The sequence below is a fragment of the Eutrigla gurnardus genome, assembly GCF_963514095.1.
Source record: "Eutrigla gurnardus genome assembly, chromosome: 14".
NCBI lineage: Eukaryota > Metazoa > Chordata > Actinopteri > Perciformes > Triglidae > Eutrigla > Eutrigla gurnardus.
Window position 1 is genome coordinate 18,423,968 of NC_139937.1, and position 16,631 is coordinate 18,440,598.

The following is a 16,631-nucleotide window of genomic DNA, read 5'->3' on the forward strand; positions in this document are numbered from 1 at the left end:
CGTCTACTGTCCATTTAAACGCTTGTTTTAAATGTATCTATAGTGAATGTTGAACAAGCAGGACGAGTCAAGTAAAGGACCAGGATGTAGCAGGTCTCTGTGGCCAGTTTAGATTGTGTCCTCCTTAGAGTGTGTCTTTTTTTACCATCTCTTTCCTGTTGATTCATGCTGAGTAAAACATGCAGATGGTTTAAAGAAGCTGCAGGACATCGGTGAGGAGACGTGGTAGTATTATTGTGATTGTAGAGGCGGTCCAGATCTGACATCTGGTGTCCATGTTGATCCTGTTATCTCTCAGCTGCTTATAGAGGATTACAGCGTCCCTGCAGGATCAACAGAGACCAGCGTCCCTGAAGGAGCAGGACAGAGACCAGTATCAGCGGCCGATCCAGAAAATGGTGGAGGTCTTCGGGCTGCTGCTCGTCGGCTGTATGCTGCTCTGGCCGGTACCGGCTCAGGTCCGTCACCCTCTCCCTGTGCTGTGGATGATGCCAGTCGGGGACAACCTGACCGCCGCCGTGGCCCCGGCTGTCCAACTGGCTCTGCAGGACCTGAAGAGAAAACCACCACCGCTAGGGAACTATGAGATCCAGCTCCAGTTGCTGGAGTCACAGGTGGGTCTGGGGCTCCTGCTGGTCCCTCTTTGTTGTTACAGATATCCTCTCAGTAGTCACATGTGACTGTCAGATGGACGTGTCCCCGTCCTGTTGGTCACCACAGTTTCCTGCATTCAATTATTTACTGTACAAAAGTACATGCTAAAAAATATATGCTATAAGTTGTCTAACATTGCTGCAGTTCAAGGGTCACAAGCCAAAAGGGTAGGACCTGTTAAAGGTCACTAATTAAAGGTCTGACCAGAAGACTTAGAGCTCACAGATTGACTGTTGAATGTAGACTGAACCCCCGTCTGTCCATTTGGAACCAGGTGTCTAATAAGATCTGTGTCCATTGGTCTCACAGTGTTACCCTGCTGAATCCCTCAAAACTCTCTTTGACGCCATGTGGGCGGGCCCTAACTACCTGCTGCTGTTTGGAGGGGTGTGTCCGTCGGTGACGGCGCTCATTGCTCGCTCTCTGCCGGCTCTCAACCTGCTGCAGGTACTCATCAGCTGTTTGCGTCTCCTTTCAAATAGGACTATTCTAACTCTAGTCCTCTGGTGTCCCAGGTGTCTTTCGCAGCCTCGGCCCCCAGCCTGTCCAACAGGAAGTGGTACGGGAACCTGTTCAGCACGGTGCCGTCAGACCGGGCTCTGAACCAGGCCACGGTGAAGCTGCTGCAGCGGTACAAGTGGACCAGAGTCGGTGTCCTCACACAGGAAGGACCCCGTCTCTCAGAGGTGACGCTGAGGCGTGGAGGACATTGTCTTCTCCCTCAGCACTAGATTCATGTCTTCATTTTGTGTTGTTGTGTGTTGGTCCAGATGAAGAAGGATCTGAGCAGACAGCTGCTGAAGGCTGACATTCGGGTTGTGTCCTCAGAGAGTCTCTCGGAAGACGTCTGCAGCAGCGTGAGGAGACTGAAGGTGCGGAGCAGGTCCAGTCCAGGACCCTGACACGGCCCCCCTCCAGGAGGAGACATCTTTTATCCTCACTGCTGCTTCTTTGTTCCGCAGGAGAGTGACGTTCGCATCATCGTCGGACAGTTTGAAGAGGATTCTGCTTCTGAGGTGTTCTGCTGTGTGAGTAAAGAACGAGGATAAACGTATGTGGACACCACTGTGTTTGCCTTTCTGTCCTTTGGATCACTTGGATCTAATGAAGGGACCTTTAGCTCTAAGAATTCTACATGTTGAGTTATAAATACACATCATGGTCACCGTTTCACTGGTTGAAACCCAGTCATTGTTGTTGAAGCTGATCTGGAGTCAGGTGACGTGCTGAATACGGAGGCAGCTTTAGTTGAGAGTTGAACCTGAATCATCAGCAACACTAATAGATACACAGATACGATGGTTTTCAGCCATGATGTCCTGCGGTTTCAGGCCTACAGGCTGAACATGTTTGGAGCTCGCTACCAGTGGCTGGTTGTTGATGGAGGAACAGCTGGATGGAGGTTGGGGGGTCAGCTGTCCGGCTGCACGGCCGACAGTCTGCTGACGGCTGCAGACGGATCCATCAGGCTGCAGACGAGAGCGCTCAGCAACAGGAACTCACCGGGAGTCTCGGGACGGGTCAGAAACCACCACACCAGCCACCGTCACATGACTGGTTTCACATTAAGTTTCTGTCAATCCACTAATTGGTTGATTATTTCTAATCATTTTGTTGCTACCGAAGTCTAATTCATAACAAAACATATTGGTTTTGTGTGAAAAAATTGCAACAAAAGCTTCAGTTCAATACAGACGGCGTTTGTGTCTCTGCAGACCCCTCAGGACTACCAGGACTCCTACCTGAGACAGGTGATCCAGGACAGGTCAAAGGTCAGCCCCCTTCATTCCTTCGCCTACGACGCCGTCTGGGTCGTTGCCAGAGCTCTGAGTCAGGTGATGGAGGCCGTGAAACACAGAGAGAAGTACAGCAGCCAGAGAAACGTGAGCATCAGTGAGGAGGAAGTTCGGAGGACGCTGCTGGAGGCCGTGAAGCAGACGCACTTTGAAGGAGTCACGGTCAGCATGTTGACACCTGAAACTCCCTCACACACAAACACACACACACACACACACACACACACACACACAAACACACACACACACACACACATTTGTAAGATATTAGTGTGTGTGTGTGTGTTGATATATCTTTGTATATATGTGAGATATATATGTATTTGATTTTATTCCAGGGTCCAGTTTCCTTTCGTAACGGTGAGAGGATGACGTCGATCGATCTGATCCAGTTTCAAGGTGAAACTCTCGAGGCTCTGCTGTGAAGTCAAGTGAAGGATGATTGCTATTGAATATGGATTATTGATCAGCAGTGTGCCCTCAGGCAGCAGCGGCGTGTTGGTGGGAGACTTCAGTACCTCCAGCCAACAGCTCCGGTTGATGAACCAGCTGGTGAAGTTCAAAGGTGAGAGTCTGAATGACCCTAAAAGATGATCAGAGACCCGATAATCATTGATCCGGATGGATGGTAATGTCTGCTGCTGCAGGTCCAGCTCCAGCCAGAGACCAGACTCTGGTCCTCGTGCAGCAGCAGCAGCTCAGCCAGCTTCTGTCCAGCGTTGTGTTATCAGCTGCAGCCGTGACCATCTTCATCACTGTGACGCTCCTCTTCCTCACTGTCATCAGCCGTACACACTGGTACAACTTCTCCTTCATTTACAGCAGTTATACTGCCAACACTTTGTTTTTAACACTCACTCTATTTATGCAACAACTTATATAGTTCATCGTGTTTATTGTAGATTTATGAATCTTGTTTTTTTTTCTCTTTACGTCCATGTTTGCTATGTGTCAAAATAAAAAGACAAATTCCCTTTTTGTTGTTGTAAGGATTTTTTTTTATGGAAATATGCTTAATTCACAGTTCCCATAGGCAACATGTAAGACATAGATACTCACAATAACATTTCCATTTGTGCATGAAAAAATTGATTTAAAAGTTGATTATAAACATGATGCATCAAATGTGATGTCATCCTATCTATCCTTACCTTGTCTCCGGGTGTCTGCAGGCTGCCGCTGTGGAGGCCTGGACCCCAGGATGAGCTGCTGCTACTGGGCATCCTGCTGTCCTCGTCCTCGGTCCTGGTCTCCGGTCTGGATGGAGCCTCGCTGTCCCACTGGACGTCTGAGCTGCTCTGCTCTGTGAGTTCAGACGGCTGCGTTTTAAATAAACAAGCTACATAAACACAGTTCATTTACTCAACCACTATATGAACTGTACTACAGTTTTCTATACTTTCTACTTTCCTACTCCACTACATCTCAGAGTGTATATTGTACTTTTTACTACACTAGTTTCTTTTTCAACTGTAATCACTGCTTACTTTACAGATGAATTATTAATCCAGAATGTTCTGATGTATTGTTTTGGATTAAGACATCCAGCAGGTCCACCTTCATCATCTGTAACAGTAAAGTGATGAACACTTGCTATAAAATATTCCGGGTAGTGAAATATAATAGTATTTTGATATTTTGCTTTTGCATTATTGTATCGATCATAGACACAAGGTATTGATCTTTTATTATATCAACTATTTATTTTGAAAATACGAATGGAACTTTTGGTAACAGTTACTTCTTCAGTCCACTAGATGGAGTTTTTTTATGTACATGGAGCTACAGAAATGTGTCAGAGATGAGGTATTCTGCCTTTGTGCAGCTTTACAGTAATCTGTCATCTGTATGGAGAACATTCAAGGCTGTCTGCCTTTGTTTTGTTGCTCAAAAACCTTATTAGTCAGCAACACAGTCCTGGGATCAGATCCGTTGCACCATTAAACTCCTGCATCCTGTCTGTCTGGAGGAATGTGTCTCACATGTTGGATTGGACAGGTTCGTCTGTGGACTCTCTCTGTGGGACACACTGTGACCGTGGCCGTGCTCTTCACTAAAACATGGAGGCTCTCTTCCCTGCGCAGCGTCACACAGAAGGTAAATGAGCAGCAGCGAGGTCCGACTGACTTAACAGTGACACGTGACTGATGGCAACTCTGTGTCTGCAGCCCGCAGGATGTGTGCTGCTCCTCATGGTCCTCATGGACATGTTCCTTTTAATCCCCTGGCAAGTCCTGGACCCTCTGAGATGGGTGGTGCTGCAGCATCGACCTCAGGTTACAACCATAGGATCCTCTCTGGTGTGATTGGTAGTGGGACGTCTGCATATCCTTTAGTCAAAGAGTAACTGAACCCCCTTTTATCAGCTTCAACCAATGTATCTATGTATGGAGTTAGTAGTCCAAAGTCCAAATCTGGACATTTATGTGTTTGATTTCTACATATTGTGCTTATAAAACCAACGTCTTATTTCTGTGGCGAGACGAGTAGGCCTATATGTGAAGAGTACAGCAGCATCGGTTACCATGGTGATCTACCTGGTAATAACACAAGTTATTACCACGCCAACCTCAAACCCTGCTTCCTAGTCCAGGACTCTGGTGTCACAGCAGAAACACAGCACACAAGGCAGCCATGCCATCTTGGATCCACCACCTCTGACCCACCACCTCTGACCTTTGACCCCCCGTGGAGGCCAACCAGCGTTCAGTGTGATTGCCTTCGTTTACGGAATGAATGTTGTGTGTCTCAGAGTGACTCTGCCGGTGAGGACGTCGTCGTCCGTCTCTACTCTGAACGCTGCAGCAGCACCAACATGGAGCTGTGGATCACTGCCGCCTGTGGATACAAAGCTCCTCTACTGGTCAGATCCACTTATTGATTATCACATATTGATACAAACCTACTTTACAAGCATTAGACCACACGTGACGTCTGTTCTCAGGGTCTCGGCTGCTTCGTGGCCTGGAGCGTCAGGGCGCTGCAGGTGGATCATCACCTGACTCTGTGCATGTTTGCTGTGACGGCGTTCAGCGTGTCGGGACTGTCGGGGTCCCTGCTGACGTCCCACAACCCTCCTGTCCAGCTGTGTGTGACCAGCTTCTTCATCCTCTGCTGTAACGTCTTCACCCTCAGCTGGCTGTTTGGACCAAAGGTCAGCGTGTCTCCATCTGGACGCTACAGCTAGAGACACGCGTTGACAGACGTCGTTCTGACATGTTGTTTACTTCCTTTCAGTTGTTGTGTTTGAATGTCAGTGAGCCGCAGCCGTCGGAGCTGCAGGCAGAGGAAGAAGAGAAGAAGAAAGTGAGCAGGTTAAACCAGCAGCTGAGGAGGCAAGCTGCAGAGGTGAGGACACAGAAGCATTGCCTGTCTTCAGTCCAGTCGGTCCTGTTGAGTGAATTCATGTTTGCTGTGTTTGCTGCAGCTCGATGCAGAAATAGAGACCATCGCCGAGAAACTGTGTGAAACGCCTGAGCTGAAGCTTCAACACATGACGAGAGGACGAGACCAAGGTAAACAGGAAGTCATACGGGGAGTTTAGCTCAAGCAGCGACCTGCGGTTCTCAACAGTGAAGTCAGCTGTGGAACAAATGTTCGCCATAAGTCGTGCAACCTTTTCTTGAGCAATAACCAGAACCTCCTTCTTGTCTGTATTGAGTTGTAAAAGAATTGTTGTTGTCCATTCCGTCATCGCATTAACAGTCCAAGCCTAGATCCTAGATAACTTTACATTTTCAAGATTTTCAAGATGAAGATTCAAGATGGCAGTGAATATTTTGGCAGGTGGACTTAAGTGCTCCAATATATACCTGCATATAATGTACTGTATGTGCCAGATTGCATGTCAAACAGTTATGGTGTGACGGGCACGGCCATTTGAAAATAAATTCCTCTAGGGGGTGCTAGCGAGCCATTTTGTCACCCTAATAGGAGACCCCTAAAATATCAACATTTTCACTAGCCTCCATGCTCTTCATTTTAAGGCCCCCAAAATGGCAATTTAGTTAATAAATAGTTAATAAACACTACAGTTTCAATTGGGCCTTTGCTGAAAATGTAGCATCGTTGGTGGAGGTAACTAGATGTTTACAGGTCAGTCGATGTCCTCTAGTCTCCCTCCATGATGTCCTCACTAACCAATCCATGTTTTCCCAGCAGGAGGACTCAAATCTGTGACGTGGTCTCATGAGGCTCAGGTCTGTTCTGAGCAAAGAAGCCCAGAGAGGAAAAGTTTGAGTCCAGACGCCATCAACTCTCCTGAACAGTGAGAAACGTCTTTCATTGAGTCTCTGGCAGACGGAGTATTGACTGCAGTAAAAGTACTCTGTTCCACTGTTTCATATCATGTACTTACTGTACTTTGACCTTCCTTCCTGTCAGCCTGCAGCGCCGTCTGTCCATGCAGCTACCCATCCTCCATCATTCCTACCTGCCCGCCGTTGGCGGTGTCAGTGCCAGTAGCTCCAGTCTGTTCGCCAGCCATGACGCCTTCCTTCACCCCGACAACTACTTCCTGTTCACCTGATGCCACGTGACTCCGTTTGAATCTTTGAGATCAGAATCAAACGCAAACAAAACATGACATACACATTTTTTTTCTATTAAAGTGTTTTATAAACTACTAAATGTCCGAATGTGTTTTCTGTTTAATCATGTGATCAGAGATCAGACAGTTGGGGAATATTTAGAGAGAAGCTGCCTCACATGTGAATGAGTCAGATCAGCTCCTGATGTGCAGGCGGCTCATGTGCCATTAGTGAGTGAATGGGTGAATGGAGTGGTCCAAAAGACTAGAAAAGCTCTATGTGGTCTGAATTTTCAGTTCCAAAACTTCAGCTGCAAATAAAAGAGAAGAATATTGCGCAAACAGGCAGCTGAAGGCAGATGGTTTGAATCCTATTCCACATATTAATCAAACTAAATATCAGTGGATATTTTAACTTGTAGCAGCTTTAACCACCAAACAGAATGCTGCTTCAAACACAGAAGTGTGTGTGTGTGTGTGTGTGTGTGTGTGTGTGTGTGTGTGTGTGTGTGTGTGTGTGTGTGTGTTATCTCTTCTTCGAGTCTCCTGCCACAACAGAACTTGCAGTTGTAAGTACTTAATACTCCAGAGATTTAGCAAAATATGGTTTAAAGTATAACAGACATGGAATGTTCTTCCTTGTCACAGGGTTCTGGTGGTGATGATGATGAAGACGTTGGTGATGTTGATGAGGATGAAGACACAATGACTGCTGCCACAGAGAGGGAATGTGAAAGGCCTACAGAGGTACATCTTAATATTTTACTATCAAATGTCAAGATGAACTATATCTTCACATGATTCAATTCAAATAGAGAAGTAGTCTTCAGACAAGAGTTGTGTTTCACATAAACAAAACCAAAAGGTATTAAACTGGACAAATTCAGGTTATCTTGGTGTCTTTTCAACGTGTTTATTTTGAATTATTCATGTTTTTTATATTAGGTTGTAAATCAGCGCTAAACACAGCCTCATATACGTTGGTGTACATGAGACAAAAGCACAGAGGTCTAGTGCTCAGTAGGTGGTGTGTCCTCAGGGATGGAGACAGTTGAGACTGTCCCAACACCTCTTCAATGAGGACAAACCACAGCAATCCTACGGCAGAGGAAATCATGGCAGGCAGCAAAACAACGGTCAGCTAAAGTGCAAATCATGCTTTTAAACTGTACGTCTATGTTTGTAAATATGAAATTCAACAAGATGGAAATGCAATGTTTCAGTTCCTTGATCCAAATGATGCTGATGATATCTGGATGTTGACTCCACTGTTTCTTTTTCTGCGTCGTGTTGTGACGTCGTGCTTCATTCACCTCCGATCAGAGTGTTTGTGCACAAGAACAGACGCCGGCTGTAGGTGTGTAATCAGGTGTGATGACACGCCGACAGATTATGTCACTCTGGTACGTTACGGCGCACAAATGACGTAATTCACATTGAGGCTCAGTGTTTGTTAACTGCTCGAAAGGTCAATACAATGAATTAAATAATGAGTGTTTTTCGTTCACTCATTTTCCGCTTGAACTCAAGTCATTTTGTGCCTCTAAACCCCATATGACACTCAAATGATCCCACTTAGCTTCACAAACAGCCATGTATCCATTCATGTGTTCTATGTGATGCTCTTATAATATAAAACAATATCTGGATATGGACATGAAGCAGCTTTAAGGAACTGAGCAGTTCAAAATGCATATTTCCATAACAACATCTTTCCTGCACTGACATTATGAACGTCACCATTTCAGATCCTTTGCGGTCTGATTGAACACAAAGTTCATTGTTCAGATTCTGGCCAAACGCCCACAGAGGAGGAGGAGGATCATGGGAAAAACACCACATCACATTATGAATGAGTGACTGTGAATGAAGGTTATGTGGTGGCCACGCTGTTTCTACTCGGCTGGTCAGCAGCAGGACCACGAAACCTTCCTGTTAAATCCCTTTTTATTCTACAGAACACAACTGGTGTCTCTGCATTTTAAAGAGAACAGTCACACTAAAATGTACTTCATATCTGAGGATATTTTAATTCTAATTTAACAAAAAAAGAACCAAAATGCTCAGAATACAGAAATCAGCAGCATATTTTTTGTCCCCCTCCTTTATCAAAAAGTGTATTTAAGTAGTCTGTCTTCATTGGTAGAAATATCAAACAATAACTAACAATGTTTGCCTTAAGTCTCTTTAACCCTCCCTTAACGTACAAGATACAAGGAGAACTGGGCTTCAATATCACAATATAAACACGAACATGACAAGTTTAGAGTCAAACAACATGAAGTGATTGTTTTCTGTGGTGCATGTAAACTGTAAAAATTATTTGTTTGAATTAGTTTACAATCTAAAAATACTTAAAATATCCCTTTTTGTGTTAAGTTCAGCTCAGGTTGTTCCTTCCAAACCTGCTCATGAGATGACCGCCCTTAATAAGAGCTTAATGAGAGGCCACATGTCCTCTCCAGACCTGGACCCCATTGTTAAAAAGGTCAGAGTGAAAGCACCGACATGTCTTTCAAATCCTCTTTTCTTTGTCTGTTTTATCTCATGGTGAACTCCCCTCGTTCTTGTTCTTCCCCTTTTTCTAGCCTGGTTCAGGATCAGAGGTGGACGTCTGTTGGACGGTGTTTTCCCTCGTGCTGAAAGTGAAAGTTGAAACTCTCCTCTTGATGACAGAAAACACCTGCTCACTTTCACTTTGTCTCTCAGCCTGTGCCGAGTGTCTGGTAGCTTCCCTTCTTCTGTGATCTCAGCAGAGGCGTCTGAGTGTCCACGTCTCGAGACAAAACCCTCCTGCCGGCCCAGCAGAGACGTGTACCAGTCCACCCGTAGACCAGACAGTTGAGGAAACCCTGAGAGGCCGAAGTGAAAGCCTGAGGACAGAGGACACACTTAGTCAGTCACTAATACTCTAACAACTCACCTGTCCTGCGTGGTTTTAAAGCTTCATTCAGCATGTTGTGTAAGTTTTACGTCAGTTGTACCAAACATTTTGAGACCCTTTATAGTCAAACAGTACTGACCCCTGACCAATTCAACCATATCATGCTCGCTTCCTGAGGGGAAGGAGGTTGAATAACGCGCCAAATTTAGGCTAAATCTTAGAGAGTGAAAACTGTCATGGTGGTTTTCAAAGAGGTCCCTTGACCTCTGACCTCTAGGTATGTGAATGAAAATGTTCAAAGAGATGAAGACGACTACAAAGAGACAAAGACAACTACAAAGAGAAGACTACAAAGATACGGAGATGAGTAAAAAGAGACTAAGATGAGTAAAATGAGATAAAAAAAACTACAAAGAGATGAAGACGACTACAAAAAGACGAAGACGACTACAAAGACAATACTACAGATTATGAGGACTACAAAGAGATGAAGACGACTACAAAGACATGACGACAGATGAGGACGATTACAAAGAGACAAAGACAACTACAAAGAGACGAAGACGACTACAAAGAGACGAAGACAAGACCAGATGATGAGGACTACAAAGAGACGAAGACGCCTACAAAGACACAACTACAGATGATGACAACTACAAAGAGACGAAGACGACTACAAAGAGACGAAGACAAGACCAGATGATGAGGACTACAAAGAGACGAAGACGCCTACAAAGACATGACAACAGATGATGACTACTACAAAGAGACGAAGACAACTACAAAGAGACGAAGACGACTACAAAGATACAACAACAGATGATGACGACTACAAAGAGACGAAGACGACTACAAAGATACAACAACAGATGATGACGACTACAAAGAGACGAAGACGACTACAAAGATACAACAACAGATGATGACGACTACAAAGAGACAAAGACGACTACAAAGACATGACAGATGATGATGACTTCAAAGAGACGAAGACGACTACAAAGACATGACAAATGATGACGACTTCAAAGAGACGAGACGACTTCAAAGAGACGAAGACAACTACAAAGATACAACAACAGATGATGACGACTACAAAGAGACGAAGAAGACTACAAAGAGACCAACGTGACTATAAAGAGACGTGCTGCTGCAGACTGACCTGAGATAAGAAGAGGACAACTCCGGACTCACCCTGACCTGCTGAGGACTTCACCAGCCGGAGAAAGGCCAGAGCCACGGCTGAGGAAACAACACAGAGACTCAGTCCAACCCCGTCCATCATGTCTCCAGTAACCACGGTGATTTGAACTAGGAAGAAGAAACAAACCTGGACCCCAACAGAAGACGAAGATCAGTGGGTAGAGGAGCATCCGCCGGTCCATCACACGAAAGGAGGCCCGCTGCTGGTTGCCTAGGTAACCATTTGATGTCACCACACGCCTGTAAATGCGACGGGCTTTGACCACAAGCACCTGGAGCGTGAGAGGAATTTCACACAAAGTGAGCTCAGTGTGTTTCAACAGGTACTTTGCCGTCATGTGACATCATGTTACGTCACTCACTATGATGCTCAGAAGTGTGAGGAGGAAGGCGGCGAGGAAGACAGCGATGCAGTAGGTGTGCAGTCGGCTGCAGGCTCTGATTGGCTGCTGATGCTTTGAGGTAAGATACAGGGCTCCAGTGTGCATCAGCAGACACCTGTGAAGTACGGTGCACGGCGAGGGTCAATACTTCATCACGAGTGACCACATAAGTCTGGGTGGACGGTGTCTGAGCTCACCTGTAGGGCTCGCTGAAGTTGGCTTGACATTGGCTGATGTTTCCTTGTATAAACACGGGTGTCATCAGGAGCACAGGAATCAGACTGGAAAACAACAGCAACATGTAGTTAAACTGGACCAACAGAAACATCTCTCAGAATTACCGACCAGATTTCACTCACCCTGAAAGCAGCGCAGTCATTTTACCGGCAGTGCTCACTCTGTTAGAAAACTAGATAAAAAGATAGGAAAACATGGTTTAAAGAACACACAGAGAAGACTTTAGTGCAATGAGTCTTGGTGTTAAAGACTAGTTTGACATTTTGGGGAGTATAGTTATTTGAGTTTGGTGAAAATGGCATAGTAACGTTTGGTGGCTTGGTGAAACAAACCAGCTTTAACGTGTTGATCAGCTTTAGAGCTGCTCGGTGGAAGTTGATACCTGTAGACAGAGCCAGGCTAGGTGTTTCCCCCTGTTTCCAGTCTTTATGCTAAGCTAAGCTAACTGGCTGAGAGTGACTCAAGGTGCGTTCACACCAAAAGTCAAGCACATTTTAACCTTGCACAAGTTTGACCACAGTTGTATTTATTTGCAGGATTGTTTGTGTTTATTCGCGTCGCCCGGGCGGGACGCACCAGACAGGAGGCGGGGCTTAGCTCCATGTAGACACTGTCAATGCTTCATCCATCATGACTGAAATAACAACAATTGCTGCTTTGTACATGTTGTGATCATCTAATACACAGTGCAAATACTCCACTGCAAGGGAAAGTACTCATACTAAACTGTGAAAATACTCAACTGCAAGTAAGGCAGTAAACTTAATATGTAAGTACTTGTACCTTTGCTGTGTGGTGCTTTCATGTACCTGTGCAGAGTATCCGTTAATGCAGCTGTTGAACTTCTGTCTGATTCCTGTGTGCAGGTTCCACATGTAGTTGAGTGTGTAGAAGAAGGAGGCCATGTAGAGAATCTGACGGAACAAACACACACAGGAAACAAACAATCAGAGAGACTCAGTGATCCTCCACAACAACATGTAGGTCAGGAATGTGTTTCTGTCGACGTCCCGGTTCAGCTGCTCCATTTCATCTCATACTGACCCATTTTAGAACCAGAACCAGTTGTAATATGGATTTGGATGAATCTCTGTTCCACTGAATCTAAGTTTGTTTTGTTTGTTCGGAGGAAACCGTTTGTGAAACATTGATGTGAATAAGTTTTAAATTTAGTTTGACTGTTTTCTTGCTGTGAAGGTTTGGAATTATACACCCATTGCTGCAATACAGTACTTTTACACACTGTACTCAAGTATAAATTACAGGTACTTGTGCTGTACATGAGTACAATTACAGTATATACAGGAGTACTTCATCAGTGTGGTATTATTCTGTCTGGGGCGGCCGTTAAATTTTGAGTTTAGTTTGATTTGAAACTTGTCAGGAGGAAGTTTCTCTGTGCTTCAGGAATTTTCAGTCAGTTTCACACAAGGCTTCCTTTTTTATTTGGTTTTAAAGGAAGGATTATATTTGTTACGAGGAGAAGGGAATCCCAAATGTGAAATGTTTCAGATTTCTTCATTTAAATACATATTTGTGGCTAATACGCAGGTCGGACTCTCTGGAGCTCTGAACTCAAAAAATAAACAGAAATCTCTCAGTATGGTTCTAATGGTGCTAGAAAGGGTGTTATTTTGAAGTAATGTATTTTACCAATTAAGATTTTCTTCAACTTAACTGCGTGTTTTTGTATGATTTCACGATGTTCACCACACGTTTACAGCACTTCACTGTAGTGGAGCCAAGAGGTCTAACCAAATGTCCGTATGTGACGAGTTGAGTAGTGCAGTGCGATGCCGTGTGGTGTTACCTGCTCCACGGTGTGCAGGTGGTAACAGTGTGTGTTCAGGCAGTTGCAGTGTTGAGAGAACAGAGCAGCTCCAATCAACCAGCAGAGAGCGAGCAGCAGGTCGGACACACTGAGCAGGAACAGAGGCTGCAGCTGCAAACACACAAATTACTATTTTATTATATTTAATGTATAGGATAATAATGTGTATTTTGAAATAATCTTTTCACACGTAAATTGACCTATATTTGATCTCATACAGTCCGGAAAGGTGTAAAACAAACAGAAAACAACAAGAGCCTGACCTCCGGCGTCTGGCTGAGTCGCTGTGACATCACACAGACGATGATGGAGGCTGAACCCAGAACACTGCAAATACAATCGTACACAGCTGTTAAATGCTTCTGTGTAGTGTAATGTAGTACATGTAGTGTACTGTTGTACAGTATAGTGTAATGGAGTACATGTAGTGTAATGTAGTATAGTGCAGTGTACTGTAGTACAGTGTAGTATACTGTTGTACAGTGTAGTGTTATAATTTACAGTGTAGTGTAATGCAGTACAGCGTAGTGTACTGTAGTACAGTGTAGTATATTTTACAGTGTAGTGTAATGTAGTACAGTGTAGTGTACTGTTGTACAGTGTAGTGTAATAGTTTACAGTGTAGCGTACTGTTGTACAGTGTAGTGTAATATATTACAGTGTAGTGTACTGTAGTACAGTGTAGTGTAATAGTTTACAATGTAGTGTACTGTAGTACAGTGTGGTGTGCTGTAGTACAGTGTAGTGTAGTGTTTTACAGTGTAGTGTGATGGAGTACAGTGTAGTGTACTGTAGTACAGTGTAGTGTAGTGTTTTACAGTGTAGTGTACTGTTGTACAGTGTAGTGTAATGTAGTACAGTGTAGTGTACTGTAGTACAGTGTAGTGTAATAGTTTACAGTGTAGTGTACTGTTGTACAGTGTAGTGTAATATATTACAGTGTAGTGTACTGTAGTACAGTGTAGTGTAGTGTTTTACAGTGTAGTGTGATGGAGTACAGTGTAGTGTAATATTTTACAGTGTAGTGTACTGTAGTACAGTGTAGTGTAATATTTTACAGTGTAGTGTAGAATTGCAGTAGGAAAAGTCACGAATGAGACTTGAGAGCTTGCAGTGACCAGTTTAACCAGTTAGTGATGACCTCACTGACCTGAGCAGAGCCATGATGAGCTGGATCCACCTGACTGCTTCATAAACCTGCAGACAGAAGACCCCAAATCAAATAAAAATAATACATTAAAACAAAATTAACTTGGTTTCTCCTCTTCTAAAACTAGAAGGAGGTAAAGTACAATGAATCATTTGACTACAGGGGACATGTAAGACTTTTAGAAGAAAACAAACAAAAAAATTGCTCACAAACTGGATGTAAAGTCTCAGATAGCAGTACTTCATAAATAACTTCATCAATACATATAGATAGATCTCAGCATGTTTGTTGACCACCAGACAGATCATATCATCAGTTCATCTTAAAAAAATCCAATCAGATTAAATATCATCGACCTGCAGAATGAGCTCAAACTCAAGACTGAAGGAAATCATCTTTTTTTTTTATCAAACCAACGGGAAGGAAGAGGAAGTTTGTTGGGTACTTGGGTACTATCTTCAGCAGCGGATGAATCCACATTGGGTGCTCTAGTAAGTATTTGTGGCAGCAGAGGTTGTCGACAATGAGATCAGAAGAAGTTCTGGTTTCTATCGACTGCAGATGTTTGAGAGTTGAAGTGTCAAAAATAGACAAGAAAGTGAGACGTAAGAATGAAACTTTTATTTGACTGAGCAGCTGATTTTCATTCAGGAAATAAACCTTGTCACTATCTTAGTCTGAATGACTTCTTATTACTCCATTTCTTTTATTCTGATTGATTGATTTCCATGGTATACTATTTTATACTTCTATACTCCACCACATGTATCTACATATAGTAGAGAGAAAACATGATGATGATACATTACATTTGTGGTAGCTGAAATATATTTTGATATCGAGTTTACTTTTGCAACAGGTTTTAAAGTACTAAAAGAGTAAAACTGATCCTGGTTCCTCACCTCAGTCCAGTCCTCTGCTCCAGTCGTGTTCCTCTCAGTGCTGTTGGCGAAAACCTCCTGCAGCCGCTCTGCTGCCCACATGATGGACACTCTGAGTGTCCTGAGGACACCCAGCAACCTGACCCAGGACACCCGGCAGCCTGGACCCGAGGACACCTGGCAGCCTGGACCTGAGGACACCCAGCAGCCTGACCCAGGACACCCGGCAGCCTGGACCCGAGGACACCCGGCAGCCTGGACCTGAGGACACCCAGCAGCCTGACCCAGGACACCCGGCAGCCTGGACCCGAGGACACCTGGCAGCCTGGACCTGAGGACACCCAGCAGCCTGACCCAGGACAACCGGCAGCCTGGACCTGAGGACACCCAGCAGCCTGGACCCCAGGACACCCAGCAGCCTGGACCTGAGGACACAGTCTGGACCTGAGGACACCCAGCAGCCTGGACTTGAGGACACCAGGCAACCTGGACCTGAGGACACAGCCTGGACCTGAGGACACCCAGCAGCCTCTACCTGAGGACACCCAGCAGCCTCTACCTGAGGACACCCAGCAGCCTGGACTTGAGGACACCCAGCAGCCTCTACCTGAGGACACCCAGCAGCCTCTATATGAGGACACCCAGCAGCCTGGACCTGAGGACACCCAGCAGCCTCTATATGAGGACACCCAGCAGCCTGGACCTGAGGACACCCAGCAGCCTGGACTTGAGGACACCCAGTCTGGCAGCAGCAGGTTTAATTTGCAGCTCAGAGGTAAGAGGCTGGATTCATTCCTATTGACTCCGCCCACATCATCACCATGTGACACACACGCGCACACACACACACACACACACACGTTCTGTCCGAGCCCAACACGTTAACTGTAATTAAGAGCCCGAGCCCGATTTCAACCCGACAATTATTTTTAATGCATGCATATACTGTTGTATGTGCATATCCGTTGGCCACAAAAATATAAAATAATTGTATAGGCTACGTTAGTGCTGCCGCGATTAGGATAGACCTACTGCAATTTTAAAACAACAAGGCGTCATTAAAATAACACACAGTACTCCGCTA

At 44.8% G+C, this 16,631-nt stretch overlaps 2 protein-coding genes across 5 annotated transcripts; one reads left to right on the plus strand and one right to left on the minus strand.

The window, feature by feature from the left end:
• Positions 1-22: 22 nt before the first annotated feature.
• Positions 23-7,036, plus strand: LOC311023873 (gamma-aminobutyric acid type B receptor subunit 2-like). 3 transcript variants are annotated; one of them, XM_084025979.1, is made up of 19 exons: positions 23-614; positions 964-1,101; positions 1,170-1,340; positions 1,425-1,526; positions 1,617-1,682; positions 1,986-2,174; positions 2,370-2,612; positions 2,789-2,849; positions 2,935-3,015; positions 3,098-3,248; positions 3,623-3,755; positions 4,449-4,547; positions 4,619-4,726; positions 5,203-5,313; positions 5,395-5,604; positions 5,688-5,798; positions 5,878-5,965; positions 6,609-6,717; positions 6,834-7,036. In XM_084025979.1, exons 1-19 carry the CDS (start codon positions 396-398, stop codon positions 6,976-6,978), a joined length of 2,535 nt encoding a protein of 844 aa, XP_083882105.1. In that variant the 5' UTR covers positions 23-395; the 3' UTR covers positions 6,979-7,036. The 3 variants fall into 3 exon arrangements, with proteins under 3 accessions (XP_083882105.1, XP_083882106.1, XP_083882107.1); XM_084025980.1 differs by having other exon boundaries at positions 6,612-6,717; XM_084025981.1 differs by lacking the exon at positions 964-1,101.
• Positions 7,037-7,932: 896 nt separating this feature from the next.
• tmem116 (transmembrane protein 116) lies at positions 7,933-16,256 on the minus strand. 2 transcript variants are annotated; one of them, XM_084025991.1, is made up of 13 exons: positions 16,059-16,245; positions 15,771-15,972; positions 15,569-15,724; positions 14,667-14,713; positions 13,780-13,843; positions 13,496-13,627; positions 12,495-12,599; positions 11,808-11,857; positions 11,646-11,729; positions 11,428-11,563; positions 11,193-11,337; positions 11,025-11,104; positions 7,933-9,851 (listed from the first exon to the last, which is right to left on the minus strand). In XM_084025991.1, the coding sequence occupies exons 3-13, from the start codon at positions 15,647-15,649 to the stop codon at positions 9,684-9,686; spliced, it is 1,092 nt and encodes a 363-aa protein (XP_083882117.1). In that variant the 5' UTR covers positions 15,650-15,724; positions 15,771-15,972; positions 16,059-16,245; the 3' UTR covers positions 7,933-9,683. The 2 variants fall into 2 exon arrangements, with proteins under 2 accessions (XP_083882117.1, XP_083882116.1); XM_084025990.1 differs by having other exon boundaries at positions 15,771-16,256.
• Positions 16,257-16,631: the final 375 nt, after the last annotated feature.

Bases quoted from the DNA above. Each gene is read 5' to 3' on its own strand.
- LOC311023873 (XM_084025979.1), top strand. From the start codon at position 396: ATGGTGGAGGTCTTCGGGCTGCTGCTCGTCGGCTGTATGCTGCTCTGG. The intron at 1,102-1,169 runs GTACTCATCAGC...CTGGTGTCCCAG, and splicing joins CGGCTCTCAACCTGCTGCAG to GTGTCTTTCGCAGCCTCGGC. The intron at 5,605-5,687 runs GTCAGCGTGTCT...ACTTCCTTTCAG, and splicing joins GCTGGCTGTTTGGACCAAAG to TTGTTGTGTTTGAATGTCAG.
- tmem116 (XM_084025990.1), bottom strand. From the start codon at position 15,649: ATGTGGGCAGCAGAGCGGCTGCAGGAGGTTTTCGCCAACAGCACTGAG. The intron at 13,844-14,666 runs GTCAGTGAGGTC...TTGTATTTGCAG, and splicing joins CTCATCATGGCTCTGCTCAG to TGTTCTGGGTTCAGCCTCCA. The intron at 11,338-11,427 runs GTGAGTGACGTA...CTCACGCTCCAG, and splicing joins TCACACTTCTGAGCATCATA to GTGCTTGTGGTCAAAGCCCG.